This window comes from Thunnus maccoyii, chromosome 18, assembly GCF_910596095.1.
Source record: "Thunnus maccoyii chromosome 18, fThuMac1.1, whole genome shotgun sequence".
Taxonomy (NCBI): Eukaryota; Metazoa; Chordata; class Actinopteri; order Scombriformes; family Scombridae; genus Thunnus; species Thunnus maccoyii.
The window spans coordinates 19233201-19257218 of NC_056550.1; the positions used below are offsets into that span (position 1 = coordinate 19233201).

Sequence of the window (24018 nt, forward strand, 5' to 3'; positions counted from 1 at the left end):
CAAATATGAGGATGGGAAAATAATGGCCCACACTGAACAGGATCACTGAACCTCCACAATTATCAGTCTGTCGCCTTTTATGATGCATTCTGACCAAACAAAACCTGAAGAAGAGAGTCTGGACAGCAAAGAACAAAGCATCGCATGTGATTTTTTGGACATGTCCAACCTTTCCTCAGATCATCATGATTTGTTGAGTCCAATTTGACATCTTTCCTGAAATTATTGGATCAAGCATCTCCATGGAGGAATTACTGGAGACTTCTGCGGCGTGTGAGCGCACAGGGATTCCGTAGCTCTACATGAACCGTGATAGATTGAGTACTTTTATGGAAATTGCTTGGAAATTTCAGCTCCGCTGAGAGATACACGGGCAGCAATAATAGCACACCACACGCACAGAAGCCAGATCGCCGGCGATCTGGGTGTCTCTGCAATAAGTGGCTGATAAAACAGCAATAAAATCTCTAAAATAAATACAGTCATCCGGTTGTGCGCCATGGGCGACGAGGCGTCAAACTTCAGGAGAAGCAGCAGGACCGGTGTCTCATCACCAAAACCCAGGACTGGTGAGGATCACGGCAGGACGGAGATTATTAGCTAAATTAAAACTGATCGTGAGTGAAAACAATGAGATTAATGATTTTTGGATGACTTGTCAGATCATCACTGTGACAGTTTTTGATGTTATTCAGAAAACAAGCTTCAGATCTGGGCTGTGCTGGACTTGGTCACTTTGATTTGTACGCTAGGAAATCAAGTGGCAGAGAGGGACATGAAACGATTTGTTTTGTGCTTGAAATAAACGAATACAGCCATATTATTTAAACAATAAGTTGAAAAGGGATCTCTACCTACATCTTTTTTTTTTTTTTTTTTTTTTTTTGCACTATGATGGAACCACCACCATGCTCGAAGAAGAGCCTGTCCCTGTCACTCCCGGTTCCCCGGGAAGGACAGGCGACTCTGAAACCTCCGCAGCATCTTTGGAGACAACCCCGGACCCCGATAAAAATCAAACACCGGGGGTACTCAGACACTGACCGGCATCACCACCGGCACATGGAGCGCTCCGACGCCGTGGATACGAGCGACCGACCGGGACTGAAAAAGTCTCGAATGTCCTGGCCATCCTCCTTCCACGGGACCACAAACACATCCATCGGAAATTGTGTCGGGAATAAACGGTAGGCGAGAGAGGGGCGCAACCATCCCAATAATAGCCCATGACAGCCCACAAGGCATATGCGTAAACTGGAGGGGAGGGGGATGGGGGGTGGTGTGTGTGCGTGTGTGTGTGTGTGTGTGTGTGCGTTTGTGTGTGTGCGCGGTGGGAGGGGGGGTTGGGGGGCATTTTAATGAGTGCGTAATAACGCAGTGTGCCTTAAGGGTTAACTGATATGAAGCCTTTATATCGGGAGGCGGGACGCGTGGGTTTTCGGTGCTGATGCGTTATGCGTCTTTGGATAGACTGTGTCAGATGGGTTTGAAGCGCAAACCAGTCCGCCCACTCAGAACGCAGGAGCAGCATCTGTAAATACCAGTAACATTTTTAGGAGAGTCCACATGTTACGTGTAGTTGACAGAAGGAGCTGTCATCTTAATGGCACCAAAGGTCTAGTGGGTGCGTTCATGCGTGTAGGACTGAGATATTGCTACCATGCGCACTCCAGTCCAGGCCTTTATCAGCCTGTTTGCAGAGGGTGTGTGGCCCAGTGCGTAAATGACCAAAAATTTAGAGCCAGCTGTTTTACAAGGATTCACCCTTCTGAGGTGTCTTTTAGCAAGTCTCTGACTCCATGAGGTGCAGTTTTGTCACGATCCTGACCTCTGACACCTCTGACACCTCTGACACCTCTGAGGTGAGGTGTGAGGGGAGGTTGAGAAGAGAATCTGCCTTCAGGTGTAAATATATACCACAAAGTTATAAAGTGTTGTCTGGCTGGACAGGTGCCACAGGACTGTCACATAGATGCCTCCAGACAGCGTCTAATTGGCACAACACGGTTGCTCTCTGATCAGATATGACAGTAAAAATCCACCGCATTAAGGAGAGGACACTGACCGACACTGGAGACAAATGTAGCAGAATTATATGATACTTAAACTCCACCAGCTAACAACTCTACCAGCATTTAAATCAAATTACACGATGCACATTAATCAAGCAGATTAGATTAAAGGCATTTCATTAAATGAGTCATGGAACGATACAATTTTGATACGATTACTTTGTCCTTACACAACAATTTCTTCATTTATCCTCTGTACTGCAGCATCTGGTTGTTCTTTCTTTATCGGTAAGCAGCTGCTTTTCTGCACAGCACAAGAATTTACAGCTGCTCAGCATGGACAGGAGTTTGGTTGGTTGGTGACTAATTTATGTTTTTTTTGCAAGAGGAGGTATCACTGTCTTTCTAAGAGATAGTCAAGGCCATAAATACTGGTTTTTCCAGGTTGCTCCCTCCTCCACTTTGTCCTTTGCATGACCTAATATCCCCAGATGTTCTTGTTCAAATGAAGGAGTTAGTATACATATTGGACTGTTTCTGACTCACATTCCCTTATTATCCCCCTCACCCTCTCCCAGCCACTGAGGACAGCAACACATTAAACAGGGTGATTATTAGACCTAATAACATGTCCCTGAGAGTGTGGTGGGTCTAGAGGGGACTGTCGGGGTCCTGCTTTTTTTTTTCTTTGCCTGTTATTATTTGTTTTCTCTTTTTCATGTTTCTTTAAATGCCACAGACGGCCTTCCCGGCAGGCCCCTGGGAGAAGGGCCAATTCCAGCTGACTGGAGGAAGGGCTGATTTGTATTTTAGTCCCCAGGACACGCTCTGAGGCAGTCCAATCTTTAGCGCATTGGGACTGACTCTGCCTGCCCTTCTCCTTCTGTGGGCGGCAAACCATGAGAGGGCACAGAGAGAAAGAGGGAGAGAGATAATTCGATTCCAACAAGCTCAGTTCTGAGAGCGCACCAAGCTGGTTTCAACTCTGTGTGTGTGTGTGTGTGTGTGTGTTCATGTGAGTGTGCGCCTTAGCACATCCATGAGGTGATGTGTGTGATCTCTGTGGGTGTTTGTGCTACACACTGGTCAGGAAGGAGGGCGCATGGAGGAACAGAGGCTGGTAGATGAATGTTGTGTGTCATGAGTAGTGGTGAAATGCAGCGTGCACAGGGTGTGTATGTGTGCGGAGGTATTTATGAGTGGGCCGTGCACAGGTTAGTGTCTGACCTGTAGCCCATATGGATTGCAATAGGCCTTGTTTTATCTGTTTTCATATCAGTGGGAGGCCAGAGGGATTTCCGTTGTGCTGATATTACTTTCATTCTTTTCACACATTAGAGCGACCGTATATTCTGCCTCTTTGCTTATGTCTGAATAACGGATGCTTCGAACTTGATGCCTCATCTTCTCGCTGGATTTAGCAGGCTTTATGAACATCTATGTGGATCCAGCAGCTCTGTGTTTAGCTTAAGGCTAACTTGCGTTGAGCCCAGCCTATAGAAGGCAGCCTCATGCACATTTGCTCTCACTACTGATCTGACGGATCCTATTTATTTGCAGTCAATGTCTGGAAACATTTTTTCACTAAACTCTAAGATATGGCAAAACACAGGCAACAACTAGGAGTTGTTCTGGGACCACAATGCTAAACAAACATCAGTAACCAACAGTTTTAAGCAAAAACTTGGGCTGAGCATCCTCCTGCCAATGTTTTTAGCTGTGGGCAAACATGTCTTTGCATTATAAAGACACATATTGCAAGATCAAATTTATCAGTTAAGGAAAATGAAGTGACTATTGTGGGAGAGTGAAAAGAGTAATTGGTCCTTGATTGGTTGGGTACCGATCGACCCAGTGGATGACCTTAGCATCTCAAGGAAGCAGACCGTTCAATCACTGAAGAGTTGGTCAAGACCTCATCTGGAGGTTAGAAAGATCAATCACCCTGAGAACTGCTGGTGAAATTGTTTCGGATGAGGTTCAGAAAAAAACAGTTTGTACCATGTTACTGTAATTGAAACCCTTGCTTTTGAAAATGAAGCACTGCCAACAATCATCAGTCTAGGGATGAAAATTATACAAGAGGGATTCTGGGTGTTGTTTTGCATAATTATTTGAAGAATCATTGTCTATGACTGTTTTCATTTGTCTATTTTTGTCTCTATGATGTATCTCACAAAATGGCAGTCTTAGTGGCAATCAGCTCACCCCCCCCAAGAGTGTTAGTCTGCCTCCTCTTTCCACCCCCGGTGTCTTTTGTTCGACCATCTTGTCAGTCCTTTTGTCAGAAGATGCTAATATGAGCGTATCAGTCATCAGGTCCCATGCCCAATATGCTCTGGGAAGTTCCAACAAGAAAAATGAATGACACCGAACGGGAAACGGCTCTTCCCGCAATTCTGTTGCTATGGTTACTTGTTTTGTGCATTTGTAGAATAGATTTCATTTTCCCAAAAAGGCAAAGCTTACAGGCATTTCATGGGCTTGACTGTATAATTTGTCAGAATGTAAGAGATCCCACTGGATACGCATCATGACTTGTATGTTTATAGGGTGAGAAAGTGAATAATTATGAGCAAACTGAAGTCTGCTGGTAGTTTAATCACAGTACAGAGACAGTTTCCTGTACAGTCCTCTGCAACAGTTTTAAGCAAAGCCTCCTTCCCTCTCTCACCTACCACTTCATGCATTCTTTACACCTTTTTTCCCCCAGCTGGGAACCGGGGCTGATTTGTAAGCTGTAGCAGCTCTTTTCCCTGCCTGACTGGCCAGCTGCCATAATAATTTAGCTCATAATGAGGTACAGCTACAGTTAATTACCACAACAGCTGTATTTTGTTGTTGATCATACGTTTACATCTACACACTCTAGGAACAAAAAAGCCTCATATAGAGACTATTCAGGAATTATCCCAACAAACATGTTTTAATAGCGTTAAGTAATAGACCTCTTATCTCATTTGTGTAGTAGAACCATCTGTTTAAGCTACAGATTGCACTCCTCTGTGAATACATTGTGCTTTCTCGCTACTCTCGGCACTAATTAGTATCTGGAGGCAGTTCATGTGCTGGAACGATGCTCGCTGTGGGTTAGCTCAGGCAGATCCCGGAGACCTTCAGGTAAAACCCCTCCGAGATCTTTCAGCAATGACACCAAACAGGTCGCTTGCCCGAACGGGATGTATACGCTCACTCTCGTCCAAGGTTCCTCATTGTGTTTGTTCTCTGCCCGTCACTTTGTCTTACTGAATGAGGCCACAGGCTCTCACAAGCTCCTCAGACACTCAGGCTACTGGTAACCACTTAGTCAGTCAGAGTGCTTTGTGAATCGACTGGCAACATTGGCATCTTTGCATTTTAATTAATTACACCCTGAATACTCTTACACTAGGCATTTTTATTTTGTTTGTTTGTTTTTGACAAGTGCGGGTGGGCAAGTATCCCAGAAAGATGAAACAAAATGAGCTACAGCACCAAAAAATCCAAGATGCACAACTAGTCCACCTGTTCCCCACAGACACTTCCCTGTTTGGTACAGCTGGTCCGCTTTCATTTTTGTAATAACACCCAGTCATTATTCCTTTTTCATATCATGTTCACATTCATTAAATTGCCCTCTTGAAGCTGTCTGCCTCAGTTTATAATGCAACAGTTCCCTCTACCTCTCTCAAGATGTCCATTGTGATTATGATAAGCCTCATGCTGGCTTTTTTTTTCGCTCTCTTCTTATCTAATAATACTATTTGAATCACTCTTTTGGCCATAAAAATTACTGTCTTTGATTGTTGGTTTTCTCTCTTTGTGATCCTCTATCCTCTCACTGCTTCATGTCACTCCAGTGTAAATGGAGAGTATTGATTCCATCTCTCATTTTTGTTCTCTGCTTTTGTCTCTCTATTGTGTGGCTGCCTGGTTCCCTGTGGCTTCGTAGATTCTCTCTGATAGCCTCATTCTTGCTTACAGAGGCATTAAGCACACAACATCCATATCATAAATCCATCATTTCATCCCACTCTCCCTCTCTTGTCCACTGAGATCATCAGCTGCTTGCAGAGTCTCTTCCCCCCTCTGAGCCGTATCTGAATCTCGAACCTTCATGTCCCCCAGTGGTGGAAGTGAACTGCCCACCGCTGATAGTGTACAGTGCTTCATCTCCTCCTATAATCTTCTCCTTGAAAAGGTATTGATGTAGTTTTTCATTCTTTACATTCTAGCCGTTTTCTTGAAAATCACGGACCGGACCTCAAGGGCGCAGCAGACACAACCACCATCATCATACATCTGGCAATCAGCTGCCATTAAGGAGAGAGTTCAAACAGACCTGTGCATCAAAGAGCAGTCTATCTGAGGGAAAAACTGTTTATAATTATGCTGTTAGATGAGAACACTCATATCTATCCAAAAATCCTCCTGTGTGAATTCAGATTTAACTTGCCTTGGATTTATTGTTCTTCTGGCACAAAAATAAAGATTTTTACTAGCAGTACTAATGGTAATGTATTCTTCAAGCCCATGGGCACTAAAAGGAAAAACCTTTTTAGTGTAATCAAGTCACCCACTTCAAACCAAGAAAAAGGTCTTCACTGGCGAGACTCTGGAGAATTTAAATGTCAAAATGCGCAGGTATTCAATTTCAAAATAAGTGGTAGTTCACCTCTCAGGCAAACAACTCTGCTTGAGAGAAAACAGTAATATGATTCTCGGTCTGTGTAAGATTTCCTGACAAGTTAGACGTGTGAATAAGGATATTGTGCCGGTGTTTCGTCCCAGCAGTTGACACAGACCACCAATTCAGCAACAGCTGGCGGTCTCTGATACGGTGGCACACAGTGAGGGGATGACCCAGCTGAAATGCGCTTTAGGCTGCTGTCTTAACGCAGATCTGTTTGAATGACTGAGACTGACAAACCCCTCTGTCAGCTGTGTGTCAGTACAGCACACACACACACACACAGTGCAGAAGAAAGAACAAATAGCATACACCTGTCGAGCGGAGCGCCACATCGAGGCGTATCAGGGGAATGTGCAGAGTGTCTTGTTCAAATCTAAACTCGCTACAAATCAGAGCTGAAAAAGATGAAGGGGCACACCAAGAGACCATGCTCGGCACGGACAGACACAGATGAAGACTGTGTGCTCGTTCAACTGCCAGGTGCAGCCTGCTGATGCCAATGTCTCATCTGAGGTATCACTTCCACACCTCTTGTTCTAGCACAGCATGGATGGCTTTAATAGTTACAGTATGTCTCAGAGTTCCTTACTGTACACTATGGCCCAGTCCCAGGAAATCTGACCAAAGCTTAGTTCAGACTTTTGTTTGTATTCTGCTTACAATATAAATCATATGCACATATGCTGCCTATATATACTGTATATTATTTTGTGATAAGATATAAAGTAGCCTGAGACAGAAAATATAGCAGGAAGTTATTTTGTTTTGCCCTTTCTCGGTATGACTCAGCTGCACTGTTTTTTGTGTGAGCTTGATTGGAAAAATGCTGCAAACAACAGCAAAATAACATTGTGTCGCCAACAAAACAATAACAGCACAAAGGCTTGCTAAATGCTTGCTTGGTAGTTTCAAGATTGCATCAACTTTCCACTTGATCTTGACAGCGTTTTGTTCAGATATTCAGCAATACTTTTAAAAGTTATGGATGGTACCCGCAAACAGGGATTTTTTTGTGGATCTCCCCCAGCTTCGGCCTACTTCAGCTCTAAGCATCTTGAATTGCCTTGTGGCTGAAATGTGCTGTATAAACAAACTGACCTTGCCTTGCCTAAATCCTGCAATAACCTGAAGCATGCATTAGTTGTATGCTTGGTTTTATCAAGATTGCATTAACTTTCCACCTGATCTTCACAGTGTTTTGTTTGGATATTCAACAATACTGTTAAAAGTTGTGGATGGTACCTGCAGACGGTGATTTTTTTGCTTCGGCTTACTTCAGCTTTGAGCCCTGCAATAAGCTGAGCTCCTGCTCACACACTATCACCCAGCAACCAGCAACAAGCACTGCAGGTACAAAGTCTCATCTTTTCATTTCAGTTTCATCTGAAAGTTTTCTGTGAATCTTATCTCTCAACATGGGCCCCAATCAATCAATCTATGGTACATGAGCTACTTGACCAACAGAAATTATTCTTCAAAGACTTGATGGATCAACAAGAAAAAAACTAAATAATTCATCCAAATATTTGTTTACCTACCTAAGGGATGACAACATTTTGAAAGAAGTACATGATATTAAAAATAACCTGCAGTATTCTCAGAAGGACATGGATGAGTTAAACAACAGCTTTTTGATAACTCTGCCAACTTTAAGATCATCTCTGCTTGTGCAACCCTCTATTGACAAACTCACTGCTAAATCTAAATATCTGGAGAGTCAGTCAAGGAGGAACAAAACTCTCATCGATGGAGGACTTAATGAGCAAAATGAATCATGGCAAGTCACAGAATCCAAAGTTAAACAACTGCTGGCTGATCAAGTCAGAACTTGACCTGAAACTAATTGAGATCTAACGTGCACATCACAACGGAAAATATGATGATCAATCCAACAGGCCATGGACAACTGTCATGAAATTACTGAGATAAAGAGGAAATTCTTATGAGAGAATAAAAACTTGCAGCATTTTCCATCTACTTAAATCTGTTACCCTTCTGTCGTGCTGATCCTGATCATCATTTCAATGTTTTTGATCAGAAGTTAGATACTTGCAAATATTTTAAAATCAGTGTGTCTAGAAAAAAATATATAAAAAACTTCAATTGCTTTACACTATTTCATCTGAATGTTAGGAGTATGCCAAAGTACTTAGAGTCAATAATTGACTGTTTTGCCCCACTACCTTTACATTTTTCTGTTGTGGTTTTACTGAAACTTGGTTAAATGATTCTAAAGTGTCTCTCTACTCAGTAAACGGCTACAATCATGTTTTCAGTCATAGGAAAGATAGACCAGGCGGTGGAGTATCCCTCTTTGTTAAAGACTCTATTAGATACACTTTGAGACAAAATTTAGTAATTGGTAATTCTAATACAGATAGTTATGTTGAATCCATTTTTACTGAGCTAATAGATGCACCTTGTTTTCCATGCCATGCTGTCATTGGCTATGTATATAGACCAATGACAATATTAGTTAATATTGTTGATGTAATATTAACTCTTTTGTTGATAATCTTGATGAACTTCTGAACACTATTGTCAAGGAGTGCAAACTCTTTTTTATATCAGGTGATCTCAATATTAATTTCCTGCAACCTAACTTCCATCCTCTTATATCACAAGCCACTAGAATCACTTTATCCAGTAAGTCATTGATATTATAACTAACTGTACAAATAAACATGGCGTGTCTGGTGTACTCTCTACCGATATATCAGACCATCTTCCTATTTTTGTTGCTTGCCATTCTATTAAGATTAAGCAAGTTGTCGTAAATACTTCCTCAAGAAATTTCAAGATGTCCAATGTGAAAAGTTTTGTAAAACTCTAAAAATTATTACAATCTATATTTATCTAAGGTAATCTATGATTATCTAAGGCATATAATCTTTTTAGTGATGAATTCTTTGGCGCTTTCAATGAATCCTTTTGATGTGAAAATTGAGCCATCAGACCTAAAGCTTGTAAATCTTGGTTGACTAAAGAGCTGAAAATGAATCTCTAGTAAACACAAACTACTGTATATAAAGACTAACCAATCTGTCTTTTCATAATTATTCCAAATACAGAAATAAACTTAATCATATGCAGAGAAAACCAAAAAGACAATATTATCAACATAAATGTAATATATTTTAAAATAATATGAAAAGTACAGGGAGTATCATTAATGAAATTGTAAATAAGCCCTCTTCATTTACTTTTTCTTCTGTAAGTGAGCAAGAAATATGTAATATTGTATCAAGTTTGAAGTTAACAGGTGCTGGTCATGATGAACTTAAAATGAAGTTACTGAAACAGCGGCTGCGTTTCATTAGTCATTCAACACACCCTCAGGGGAATCCCAACGTGTCATTCCATGTCTGTGACCCCTGTGACCCTTCGTGGGCTGAGGGAGCGAGTCATCAATGACGGTCACTCAGTGCTGAAGATCAACTACTGTGCACTGCAGTTTCTCATCATTTCTGCTGATGTCAACGAGCTGCTGATTTACAATCTCTAAAACAGATGTTCATGATTTGAACAAACAGAAAGAATGTCTGAGCAAACAATCACAAGTGTAAGTAACAATATCCAGATAATCATGTTGAAATTCAATTCTTAGTCATGCTTTGGAATTTCCTTTTGCAATTACTTCACTAAAATATTACAATTCCCCATTATTTGCATTTAGAGCTACCCATGTTATTGAATTGTGCTGTTTTGCACACCATTTCACATTATAGTAATGTTAGTAGGCTACGCAATAGTGACTGTTTGTTATTATGGTATTTAAGGGCTGACTACTGACTATAAGGGCAAGTGCATTCTTCCCCCGCCCACTTTCCCACTGCTTTCTAAGTGGCCGCCATGTGACGTAAGCCGTTACGTAATAATGAGGGCTGAGGGGAAGTGAATGAGGGGAAGTGGAAATACTAATGAAACGCAGCCAGTGCCTCCTTGCTGTTCAACAACCGCTGTGTTACATCCTCAATTGTTCCTTTCAAAGAGGTGTTGCACCAGACCTACTGAAATGGGCTGAGGTTATCCCATTAATTAAAGCTGACGATCCATCATTATTTTCAAATTATAGACCAATTTCTTTATCACCATGTTTCACCAAAATACTTGAAAAAATTGTGTACGATAGAATAAAAACAAAAAAAACAACAAATACTTAAAGGATAATAAGTTACTATATGTGAAAAGCATTCTACCTGTATGGCACTGGTACAATTCGCTGACAGAATCAGCTACAGCTTTAGATAACAAAAAATTTACAATTGGAGTATTTTTTGGTTTGTCAAAAGCTTTTGACACTGTAGATCATAATATATTATTAAATAAGCTACAAGCTCATGGTGGTATTGCCACTGAACTTAATTGGTTTAAAAGCTACCCGCTTAACAGGAAACAATGTGTCATTTGGAAAGGAATTAACTCATCATACAGCCACATAAAGTGCGGCGTTCCACAAGGTTCAATACTAGGTCCTCTTTTATTTCTTATATACATAAATGATTTACATTTGGTATCACAAGAAGTGCTCTTTATTTTATATACTGATACCAATATTTTTCTGACAGATAAAGATGAACATAGGTTGATAACTTGTGTGAACAATGTCCCAGATAGGATGGATATCTGGTTAAACGCAATAAACTATCCCTTAATATTAAAAAGGGTGCCTATATGACCTTCAAGCATAAAAATTCTCATAGCTAATAATGCACTTGAATGTGTTTCCCATGTTAAGTTCTTTGGTGTAATCATCGATGATCAGTTTAATTGAAAAAAACCCACATCTCTTATGTGTTCAATAAAGTGGCAAAAATATTGGTATTTTATGGAGAGTATGACATATTTTGTCAAGAAAAAAGTTTCTAGATCTATATTATTCTATGATTTATCCTTTCTTATATACTCTAGCTGGAACGCTCATACTGCCCCATTAATTAAAAACCTGAAGTTTTTAAACATATTTGACATCAATAAACTTCAAATAGATATCTTTCTTTCTCATCTCTTTTTACAGTTTCTTTTTAACTAGGTCTCAAATCCACTGTTATCACACCAGATCTGTTGATCTTCTGTGTAGTCAGTTCTACAGAACTAGATTTGGCCGGTTTTCAGTCAGGTACAGAGGTCCTGCCATATGGAGCAGCTTTTCTGCTCCCCTTCGCAAGCACTCCTCATTTCAGATGTTTTATAAAAGATGTTAAACAGCTTCTCTTGAAGGAGTGCAGTATTACATAAACGAGGTATGATAACAAGCAGTGCAAATATATGTTATTGTAATCTCTGTATTTATTTTTTATTTTTTTCCGTGGTCTTGTTGTTGTGTTTCATGTTTGGAAATTGTATTTTCATTTCTCTTTTAGATATTTAAAAATATTTATGCCTGTTTGCAAATTTGTGGCACAGCTGTCTTTAGGTGGGTTCTTTTTACAGGCCCTCAGGGGGTTTTTCATCCCACCTGTGCATTTTTTTTTTTTTTTTTTTGTATTTTTCTTCTTTTGTTTTATTATATTATATGCACAAAATAAAGAACTAAATGTGCCACTAAAAATTTCATACTGTTCTAGTTTGGAAAGCAGAAAAACAAACCAGTGTTATATTTTCTGGTGACTATATATTCATAGTCATTTGTTACCAGGTAAAACCTGTGTGTCTTGAAAGTGTCCAGGAGCAAAGATAAGTGGGCATGTGCTGAAGTTTATGAAGGACAGATCATTTTATATAGCTCCATGTTACACATGCAGTACATGGTACATTTGTGCATGCTACACTGTATTCTTACTGTATGCTGTTGATGTGTTGATGCCAGCTGGGGCTCGCGTTTAGGAATGCATCACGGGGGTTGCTTCCTGTCTAAATCAGGGCGAAATCCTTTTTATTCTCACTGAAACAGAATGATTTAGAAACCTACTAAAATAAAACAGATGGTAGGTTTGTGTGAGGAATATATAAAAAAAATTACACCGACAATCTGTGCTGCTGCAATATGGTTTGGGAACGCTTGAGAATTTTACATAATGCATGAAGCAGCTTATGATTTATAGCCGACTGAAGGTGTGGTATACAGGCTGATGCACACCTCTGTTTCCCGCTAGAAATAAGATTCACTGTTCCAGCTCTTGACCTCTGCTAGATCAATGTGTGAGCATAACCTGTCTTGTCAGACCAGTGAGCCCATTCCTTGTAGGTCATGTTCATATTCACACATTAACACTCAACATTCAGGCTGTTGGAGGGCTGAAAGAAAAAAAAAAAAGGCATGGCCTGAGGGTCCAGGATGGTATTTTCATTTGATGCTCTACTTTTCCGTTTGAGATGCGGATGTTTTTTAAGATAGCATGTTTTTTTTTTTCTTGGGCCAAGTACACAGCAGGAGTCTTTAAGTAACAGCACCATCCTCTGGACTACATGGGATTTTTAATGATGCTGATTGGCATTGAGGAGTATTTTACCCCCAACAAAGGAAAAGTTACACCAGGGAGGCCTTAGTCCGACTTCTCTCTCTCTCTTTCTTACTAACTCTCTCTCTCTTGTTGTTTGCATGAGTGTGTACCAAGGGGTTTATCGTGTGATTACTTGTGTGCATTGGGGGTTTTGTTGTATGAGGTTCCCTCAAAGAAAATCAGAATTGAGTCCTCTCTCACTCCGTGCAGCTTTTCTCCCATTCCCAGTTTCCCATTTTTGTTGCTGGCATTTTTTTTAGAAAGAACTTAAAAGGTTGCTGGTGCCATCCACACCACAGACAGTGCCCAGCAAAAGTTTCAAAGTGTTTGTCTAAAATCAGACAATTCCCGCCATCAGTTTTCATCCTCGCCCTCCGTTTTCAGTAACAGGAGAGACCAGTGAAACTTCCTGGTTTGCGCCTTCTTATTGCAACAGCAGCAGAGGAAGAACTGGGTGCCCCTCTGCTTTAATATAAGACAACCCCTGAGCCCATTCCGTTGCATCAAACAGGTGGAACGAGGGAAGCCGACACCAGAGACAAGGTGTGAAGATAAGGAGAGCGGAGAGGAACAGAAGGTAAATGTAGCAAACGGGGCATGTGTCTCGAGAATAGAGAATGAGGTTGGTTGTCTTTACAGATCACTGGCAATTGTGTATTTTGTCACATCAAATTTGATGCAAGACCTGTCTGCAATTGGTCGTGTCCCTTGCCACTCGCGGCCACAGTTGCACAAGCTAGTGATGTTGTGTACATGAAGGCCGGCCCATCTCTCTCTCTCTCAGGGTGCTATAAATAGGGGGAGAGGAGCCTCAGGCTCTCAGTATAATGAGATTAAACCAAACCAGCCTCAGCTCCCAGTGTTTTATTGAGCTTTATTTCAGTTTCCATTCTGTATTTCAATATGTATAAGGAAGATATTGAGTGTGTCTGCTTCTGCATGCTAGACAGAGTCCATGTAGGAACATTTGGTTGTGCATCAGTATGTCAGTGTGAGTTTGTGTGTGTATGTGTGTGTTTGTGCGCATGTGAGAGGGCAGAGAACAGCGAGAGAGAGAGAAAGAGAGAGAGAGAGAGATAATGTGAAAGACATGTGTGAGTATGTGTGTAATGTCCTCATTTTGCACCCTGCAGGGCATGGCACATCTCCTAAAGACGCGTTCATCATGATGGTAAAGCGTTTGTCACCAGAACGTTGTGCCGTCACGAAGCTCAAACTGTTCGCATGAAATCGTCATGAATTCCCCACTTTGCTTCATGACTTTCCAGCAGTTTCCGTGTTATGTGTGTGACTGTCCGTTACTGCCAGTGGAAAACAAGATAGTTAACCTCAGCGCACAAGGCTTGTGCATCACTATTGTTGAATCCTGATCTGTAAAAGGCAGACAGAAAACCACACTGGCAAAGCTATTGTGGCTGAACGTCTGTGTGTGAGTGTGTGTTTGTGTGAACGCTTTTGTGAGACGGAAAGTGTCTGGGGAAATGCAGAGTGGGAGACATCCATTCTGTTTGGACATACTGCTGATTCTCACAGCCCATATTCTCCGACTCTGACGTTTTGGAACGGTCTGCTAGACTCTGACTGCCTTTCCTACCACACTGCTCAGGCCTCATTAACCAATCACAGCTTCTTCCCCCATCATTTTGCCATCAGTTAGGGAGCACTTGGCTCCCCAGATTCACTTGGTTCTCTGCTGATAAACATATATCTGTTATTCTTCTCTTCCTTCTGTTCCCACCAGCAGGCAATATAACATTATCAACATCAACTGCACCTCAGAGACTCATCATAAGCACACATTCATCAGTGGTCATTGAAAGAGAAAGAAAAATTGGAGAGGAGGATGAAAAAAGGCAGAAAGAGCAGAGCGTCTTTGCATTTATAACAGATGTAAACAGTAATGTGCGCAACTGAAAGAAAAATGTCTCTTTTCATATCTCTTGGCTGTAATTTAGCATAGTCAATGTAGCAACCTTTCTGGATGCCTGTGATCAAATTTAGGTAACAGAGCGTATAGGTGAGTGGACATCAACATGTGACTTTTGGTCAGGCTTGACCACGACAGTGTGACAAAATAAAGTCAGACATATGCTGAAGAGTTCAAGTTGCTGGCATGACATGATGTGAAAAGAAGCGGAAACATAAAGGGTGCACTTAAATTGAGGAACATTTTTGAAGTCTAAAATTATAGTGGTCTACTTAAAAAAAGAGAGAAGAGAATATAAGGGCAGTGAATGACATAAGAATAAAAATGACAGACAGATTGACTCATCAGACAAGCATGTCACATTCACTGCCCTGCTGCAAGGCAGTGGCCCCGAAGCAGTTTCAGGACAAATGAACCCACACAGATAATCCTGCCTCTTCCTCACTAATGATATCTAACTGCTATCTAGGATGATCATACTGATTTTCTTATTGTTCTCTCACTAATATGATTCTGCTGGTTAACATTTATTAGAACAGTATTATAATTGGAGTACGGTTATGCTAATTGTTCTATTTATGCTAGATTTTATCTCCAGGGATGAAATAATAACACATTTTATTCATACATCGCTTTCAAAGGCACTCAAAGATGCTTAAATGAACCTAAATGTAAAATACTTGGCCTCCGATTTTGCAAAAGGGATATTATCTGTCTTTTTAGAACCCTTAATGATATGAATTCATAATATGAATCATAGTGTTATAAAAACTGGGGACTTAAAAGCAGCTCCGATCGATATTTTTTTAATAACAGTGTATCAAATGACCTTGTCACTGACTGCTGTTCCCCTCAGCTCTATGGAGCTTAATAGCATCTTTCAGCTCATTGTTTTGGTTTTCAAGCCCACTACTTTAACGTTTTGGTTCACTCTCAAGGCTCTCATTACATCATTTTCAGCCATAGCTGTTTCCATAGCAGCTGTTTCCAGGAAAAATAGCTCTAAAAAACAACTGTATGCTACCTGCTCAGCACCAAATGGCATAAAGACTCAGTTAGTGACTAACTGGTGAACACAGTGAAGCATTTAGCTGCTAAAAGAGATAGATATTTCCCTTAGCGGTTAGTGGGGAAAAAAACAGCTGGAATACTGGACTTAGATGCTAACAGCCAACATATTCACATATCAACTTTAGAGTTGTCTTCACAGCTTGCCTCAGCTAGCCCTACCTTCCTAAGGTTTAAGGAAAACAAGTTTATATATTCTAAAAAAAAAAAACCCTTTTATTTCTTATTGCAAGGTGATGTTTACCAAATGAAGCTTGCATTACTTTTTAAAAATCTGTTGATTACCGTGTAGCAGAGCCTCAAGGGTTTAAAATGAAGGACGGTACAGCAAAACAAACAAGATGGAAGCAATTCATTGGCGTGCTCACTTTTGTTCAGCCACGCCATGAATGCATTACAAGACAATTCAGAGCATTAAGCTAAATGGACCATTTCACTGTGTGTTCAAATCAACCTTGTACGCTCTCTCACTCAGCTGCACCCTGCCCAGCATTTGTTTTTGCACCACATTATATCAGTAATTATCTATCATTCCAGGGTAATACTCAGCCAACCATCTTTGTGCAGGGGAATATGTATGACAAATTGGATGCCAAGACTGCTTATTAGTCTGCATTTCACTTTTAGATTGGATTAAATATGACAGAATTTGAAATTATAGAGAGGATACGGAGATTTTCAGACCGTGACACGAACCAAGATAGATAGATAGATAGATAGATAGATAGATAGATAGATAGATAGATATAGACTCTTCTGTTAAGATAGTGGCAGACTGAGTGAAAAGACAGATGGAGAAAAAGATGGAGGGAAAGATAGTGAGGAGGAACAGAGCCACAGTGACACAAAGGTAGCTCTTGATGACTCACACCTCTCTCTTCTCTCTCTCTCTCTCTCTCTCTTCATCTCTCTCCAGTCTGGATTAAAATAAAAGAGGCCCAGCAGCCCCAGCCTGCAGAGAGGGAGTTACGCGCTCCATCTCAGAGATAGGGTGATGCGCTAAAAATATCACTCCTTGTGTGGGCTTGTTGGGGAAGGAGGGGGGGTAGGGGGGGTGGGGGCACAGCATGGGGAGGGAGGTTTATGGATTTGGTGGTACGGTAGAGCCACCAGTGCTACAGTATCACTACTTTCCACCGTCCAGCGTGATGGCATTTCAAGCTTCTTTTCTCATCCTCTCTGTTCCACAATGTGCACTAATTGGGTTTTGTAAGAGCACTCTTCAACTTTCTAGGAATGCTGGTCAGTGCAATTAAAATCTAGTTCATTAAGCAGAATTTAGCTAGACACCGATTTCATCTTGTTAACCGTCATTGCCTCTTTCTGTTTTGCCCCCCTCTGCTTGCATCCCCCCTCTGAGAAACTCCATTAAACATCAAAAGCGAATCAATATCATTCTATTGCAGCAAAGCTGCTGCAGAGTCACTCTCCGCGTCAAGGAGTTTGTCTCTCAACTCCTAATTTATCTGGATGCGAGTGGCAGGAAACTAAACAGAGCACCAATTGAACATGTCTCTCCATCTGTCATCTCTCAGGATGGTTCTCTGTGTCAGCTGATCCATCTGTTTAGCCCAGCCTCAGTCTCCACAACAGCAGACAGGAGGAGAATTACAGTGGAACTCCCATAGCGCAAGTCAACATGGTGCTTTTTGGAGAGAAACAATGCTCATTAAACAAACAGTTCCTCTGGTTTCCCTCATGATATGGGAATCGGAACACTGGTTATAGGAAGAGCTGGATGTTGGGAGTCACGATTCTTAAATACTTACTTTTCACACTAAACGGCCTCTGGGGTTGCAGGGGGGATTTACATATAAAAGGGTATGGAGCAAGATGGATGAGAAGAAAGGGAAGGAAGAGTGAAGGGAGGAGGAAGAGGCCGGAGAGAGTTAGTGCCAGTGCTGGGTGTGCCCAAAGTCATAATTCCTCATTTTGCACATTGTCAGAGTTAGAGAGGAGAGAGACTGAAAGAGACACTCTGAGTCCCTTTACACCTTGCATCAAAATTCATCTCGTATCCAGATTGCATCTAGATATGATTTAACCAGATTACATTTACACCTGCTATTAATATGTGTCTCCAGTGTCCACATTAAGATCCCACTGAGATCCGATCGCTTGGTCCAGCTCAAACAACCAAACATCACATCCTCCTCTCGTTTGCGCAGGTCCAAAAAAAGAAACATCAAAAAAAGATGGTAGCCAGTCATCCATGAAGCTGCACTATTCTATGGACTTTTGCTTGCTTTTCAAAGCAGGAGAGGAAGACTTCTTGTCTTGACTCTATCCACAAGTGTCCTGAATATCCATAGCTCTCTTGCTGCTTTCTGGCTAGTAGTTTAGCTCGCTAATTGGCTAATGGCTGCTAGCTCGCTGGTTTGGAACAGTTGCATGAGATTATATATTTCTGCCAATGTAGTTATTATATGTGGATTGACAACTCAATTGCATTTACACTTGTGTTCAATGTGGTCACGATGCGTCCACGACCACTTCCGGAGGTGGTTTCACCAGTCAGATCACAATCCGTCCTCAGTGTGTCTTGGGTGTGTTTACACCTGTACTTTCATGTGGTCAAGCACTATCTGATTGCAATCCGATCACCCAAAATGCATTTTAATGCAAGGGTTTGGGCCTCTGATTGGCAGAGGAACTGGCGGATAAAAGACACAAAGAGAAAGAAACAGAAAACAATACAACCATTCTGTCAAGCAGTCCTGACCTTGTGCCCCTCTTTTTCTAATGCTGCAAAAGTGCAGCAGACAAGATAATAGTATGCAGAGATACGGTGCAGTCAGAAAGTATTGTATTTACGATTAATCTGACTAAGTGCTGACTTTCAGCTTTTATGGAGAGTGTTCACATCCATACTGGGTGAACAGCTCTGGCCCCTTTCATACAAAGTCCCCCAATTTTAATACATGACAGCAAGACATGGATCCTTAACATACGTACAAGACAACCAGAGTTTTTTTTTATGACTTTACAGTGAAATATTGCCCAAGTCAGTCATGTGACCTTAGTCTAACTAAGCATGTGTTTAACTTCCTGAAGACCAGACTGAAGGCAAAAAGACCTCAAAACAAGCAAGACATGAAGATGCTGCCAATACAGGCCTGGCAGAGCATCACCAGGGAAGATACAAAAAGTCTGTAAAGGATTTGCAACCAAGTATTAAATTTGATGACCATTTATTCTAACTTGTTGACATACTTTCTGTCCCCTAAAATTTGGAGACTATGAATGATATAAAAAGGTGACAGTTCCGACACAGTGAATCTCCAATGTTAATGCTGAGAGGCAGGATCCTAACTCTGCAGTTATTGTTTTGAAAGAAATCCACTGCACTTGAGTACAGCGAAACTCAACAACAAAAATATGTGAATGTCCTGAAACATTCTGACTCCACTGTACTGGTGCATTTACCATGTAACATACATTGACTGCGTGCTGTGCAGATAGGCTATAACACAAAGCTGCAACCCGTGAAGCAGACACAGTAGTGGCAGAATGAGTCGGTCTCCTCTTGAGGAAAGAGTCCTGTGAGTTTTAGGGAGTTCAGAGGTCTGCTGATGGTGATGTAAAGTGACTGACGCCTCTGGTGGGTCTTGAAGAATACAAAGTGTAAGACAAGCCACACAGAGCTACACAGCCCAAATTCCTCAGGTGAAAGAAAAACACTGTGCTAAGAGCTCCGTGTGTCTAATGTGAACCACTCCATCCGGGTGGAATTTATTTAGTATAGTGCATTAATAGATTAAAAGGGCTGGCAGTGGCTGTGCTTTCACAGTGTAGAGGGCCTGTTGCTGTGCGGAATAAAGGCTGATTATCCTGTCTAGTGTAGCCCATAAAATAAATCCCTTTCCTGTGGCCTTTGCCAGGTGTGTGATTGCGGCCAATCCCCCCAGGTTCTTCCTGAAAGGCATGTGTTCTGCACTTTCAGAGGCTGCGGCCGGCTCTCTGTGTTCGGCCGCCCGGAGTTTGGTCGGTGATCCTGCGAGCAGGATAATCTGCTGTAATCCCCGGCTCTGTGATCAGACCACAGTGCAGTTGAAAGCTGGATGGGTGGGAGGGGCTACGCCTGGAGCGGACAGTTAGGGGGCAAACAGGGGAGGGGCAGCGGATGGGGCAGGTCAGGGCCACCACACTGTAAAAACAATCAATACTTTCAATACAAAAAAATACCATTAATAAGGCTGCCACTACACTGAACCGAACAAGTACAGAACAGTTTGTTCTTTTGTTGATTGGTTGTTTTAATGTAAGACCCATGAACTAAAGATAAACTGAAGCTATTAGGTGCAGCAAAAAACTGTTCAGTCATATTGAATTTCTAGTCAGATTTGCTTTGCAGTTGTATCAATCTTTCCAGTAAGGGTGGACTTTAGGGTGTAATACTCCATGCGCAGTAATGAATGCAGTTTTTCTTACAATGTGGACAGCCACATTGAGACCAGCATCAGTGCAGAACTGCGGATATCACTGCAGCTGTGACGACTTATAAACTGAGAGTGTGGGGGTAGGGGCTGAAGTGGATTTGAATTTTCATCGGGGTTAGCATTGTTTTGATTTTTATCTGAGAAAATATCTGTGACTCATCTGAGATAGATGCAGGAGGAGACACATAACAAGCCTCCATCATGCAACTGCATTCAAACTGGATAAAGGAAGGGTTTTCTGGAGAGCTTTAACCTAAATACAATGTATACTAATAAAATAATGATGTTTCCTAACTAACATAATAATAAAAGAGTTTAATGAGCGTCCAGCAGTTCACAAGAATTTATAATTTGATCAGTGGGAGAAAATGAGATTTTTTAGTGTGGCTACTGTCCAACTTGTTGGTGTCATATGTCTTCTCACAACCTTGCTCTCGTGTCCCCTTCCTGTGTTTTCTTCTGCTTTATGTATGCCGTTGCATTATTCTCATCCTGGTTCGCTGAAGGTCCAGGGGCCAGATGCCCTCTCTTCGCCTATGTAGCGTGGCGCCAGGACTTTCCCTTCATAGCTTCTGCTTTTTGTGCATCGTACTGTAAATGCCAACAATAAAATGGAAGTGGGCTTGAGCGTGCTTCTGTCTTTCATTTTCTCTTGTGATTGCCTAAGAGGCACAAAGGGCAAGCTGAAGCAAGTGCAGATGCAAGCCTGCTCTGGACGTGTCATTTGAGATGTGTCAGTTACAGGCATGTTGCCCTAAAAGCATGCCCCAGCCCGAGAGAGACACATAATAAAAACCCTTATGTGCTCGATAGATCTGCGGATGATTCAACCGCAGCAGTAGAGTACAGCTGTGATTATATGGTCAGCCTGTAAAAGTAGCACCCTTTCCCAATTTGCAAGTCCCCGCTTCTTACTCCCTCTACTCCCTCCACTGTCACCCCCACACTGGTAGCAATCAGCCAGGTGCTAAATGCCTGGGTGAGGCACAGCTCATGGGTGGGTGGGTAGGGAGGGATTGAGGGGGGGGGGGAGTTTGAAATTGCACGTGGAAATAAGCATCTGTGCTTGCTTGGCAGAGGAGGAAGCGGGGGCAGGAAATAACTGTCATTCTCCACTGAGGCTGAGAGTACGGACTGTGTGTGCGCGCGTGTGTGTGTGTGTGTTTATTGTGGGGAGAGAGAGAGGGTGATGGACTCAGGCAGGTTAATCATTAACTTAGTGAACTGAGGAGAATGAAGAAAAGGGGGTGGGTTGGGAGGGATAGGGGGAGATATTGACTGAGAGTGTTTTTTTTTAAAAGTAGCTTAAATGAATGAGGGTTGGCTCATCCCCTCAGAGAGCTCTGATTAATGGCAGCGTACAATGTGATGGAGGTAAAAAAGAGAGCTGACACCAACCGGACTGTTGGGAAAAAAGCTGATGTGGCAGCAGCGAGCCCCGGTCACAGCTTCACCATGATGACTGTTAATGAATAATCGATGGCAAGAGAGGGTCAATGGAAGGGATGTATGTAAATCTCCTTTACACTCTCATGTAGACTTATAGGTTTAATTAAGCTAATCGCTGCATTGACTCCGGGATCCAAAGCCCCTTTGAAGCCTGCCATATTAATGATACGAAATCAAGCTCCCCCTTTTGTTGCATAAATGTGCGCAGAGAGGAGAGAAAATGAAATGCTGCTGCAGAACAGTCCAATTTTCCCGGCTTACTCTGCACACAAGGACTCTCCGTAAGAGGATGCATATTTCTAATTTAATAACCAAACTCGTACTACCCTAATACCTGTGTAAGACTTCTCAACTAAAATACCATTCAGCTTTATGTTACACAGCCTCTGCACATGCCATAAATGAGCTTTACATTTTCCAAGTCAGTGACCACATCTCTCAGTCATGCAAAATGAATCAGTGACATTGTTAACATATCCATTACCATAGGTTTGTCTCTGGCGTGCGTCATTGAGCCCCAGTGAGTTAGCAGAGTGAGGCAGTTCAGGTAGCAGGGCTACATGAGAGACAGCAGCTTTAATGTGCTCCTCTCCATCCTGACAGAGGCTGTTTGTTATCTTCTGTAAGAAGGAGTCACTCAGTTGGCACAAATCCCCTTCCCTCTGAAACCTCTGATCATCATGTCATTGTCCGCAGCGATACACTCCAGGGACCCTGCTTTCACATAATGAAACCAAGAGAACTGCCCACAGCCTGGGTTATAATAACACTGCATAGGGTATGTGTGTGTGTACATGCATCTAGTTTGCCTTTTTATAGTGTATTAGTGAAAAACAAAAAGAGCTTCGGCTTTAATGCTCATCTGTGTGTGTGCGCTTAAGTGCAACATGGGGGTGTGTTTCTGCCTCTTTGTGTGTGTGTATGCATCCACGTGTGTGCATGAGTCACTTTAAGAGGTTTCACCAGCCATTATTGAGCAGGGACTTGGTATTTAATGGGAGATAGAATAATTGTCTCTTCATCAGCTCTCCAGAGATTACAATAGTAACTGTCATGTGAATTAGAATTCTTGACATTTTTCCAAAGTCTGTCTTTGAAAGATGCTGTTCAAACAGCCTGTACACGAGGCCTTTTCAAGCGACTTTCCAAGACGAGCTCCGCCATTCGTCCCCAGTGCGTCATAAACAAACGGTAGTTATTCTCTACCAGCGAGAGAGGGAAAGGAAAAGAGAGACTTAGAAGACATGTAATGTGGAAGGGAACAGGAGAGTAGAGGAGGAAATAACTTGACAAGGCATCTTATCTTCGCTGTGTTCTTCGCTGTGCTAAGGCTTTAAGCTGCTTGCTGAAAGGTGGAACACTGAATTCATGCAGCAGGTTTTGTTTTGCTAGCTGCTCCTATAGAAAAAGAATGAGGGGAAAAAAAAAAAAACAGAAATTCAGCTAGTCGTCTCATTTGTGCTCTCATTTGGTATGTGCACGGTGTATTTTCAAATTGTGACACACAAAGTTTGAGTACCTTTCATCTCTGTGCCTCCTCACAACAGTTGCAAATAAACACACGAATGCAGGTCATCACGCAGACGTGCAGGAACACACGATCCATCACTTATGCACACACAAACACACACACACACACACACACACACATGCATTTAAAATGTCTAATCTGTATTCCAAACACTGAAAAAAGATTAGCCCTGCTAGCAAAAACAAAAAGTGTTTTGGAGTGGGTTTTCCACTCAGACACGCAGAACTTAAGAATTAGATTTAATCAACTATCAACAGCGTGTGATGATGTAAGATATGTTTTTTTTTTATCTTTTAACTTCAGAAGTCTATCAATCTGCACTACAGACATTAAAATTACAAGAAAGGCACCAGTCAGTCATTTCTCTTAAAAACCCACCCACGAAGAGACAAAGAGACTGACAGAAACTGACTTTTTGTAATTATACAGTTTTTGGTTATAATTTATGTAACTACAGTAAGTGAAAATATGATACTG

The 24018-nt window shown here is 41.7% G+C and overlaps 1 protein-coding gene across 1 annotated transcript in view; it reads left to right on the plus strand.

Moving 5' to 3' along the window:
* Nucleotides 1-891: 891 nt before the first annotated feature.
* Nucleotides 892-24018, plus strand: part of pde4a (phosphodiesterase 4A, cAMP-specific) — a 43612-nt gene continuing 20485 nt past the window's right edge. The window contains exon 1 of the mRNA XM_042391892.1: nucleotides 892-1187. Coding sequence (XP_042247826.1) covers nucleotides 892-1187 — 296 coding nt within the window. The remainder of the gene's footprint in view (nucleotides 1188-24018) is intronic.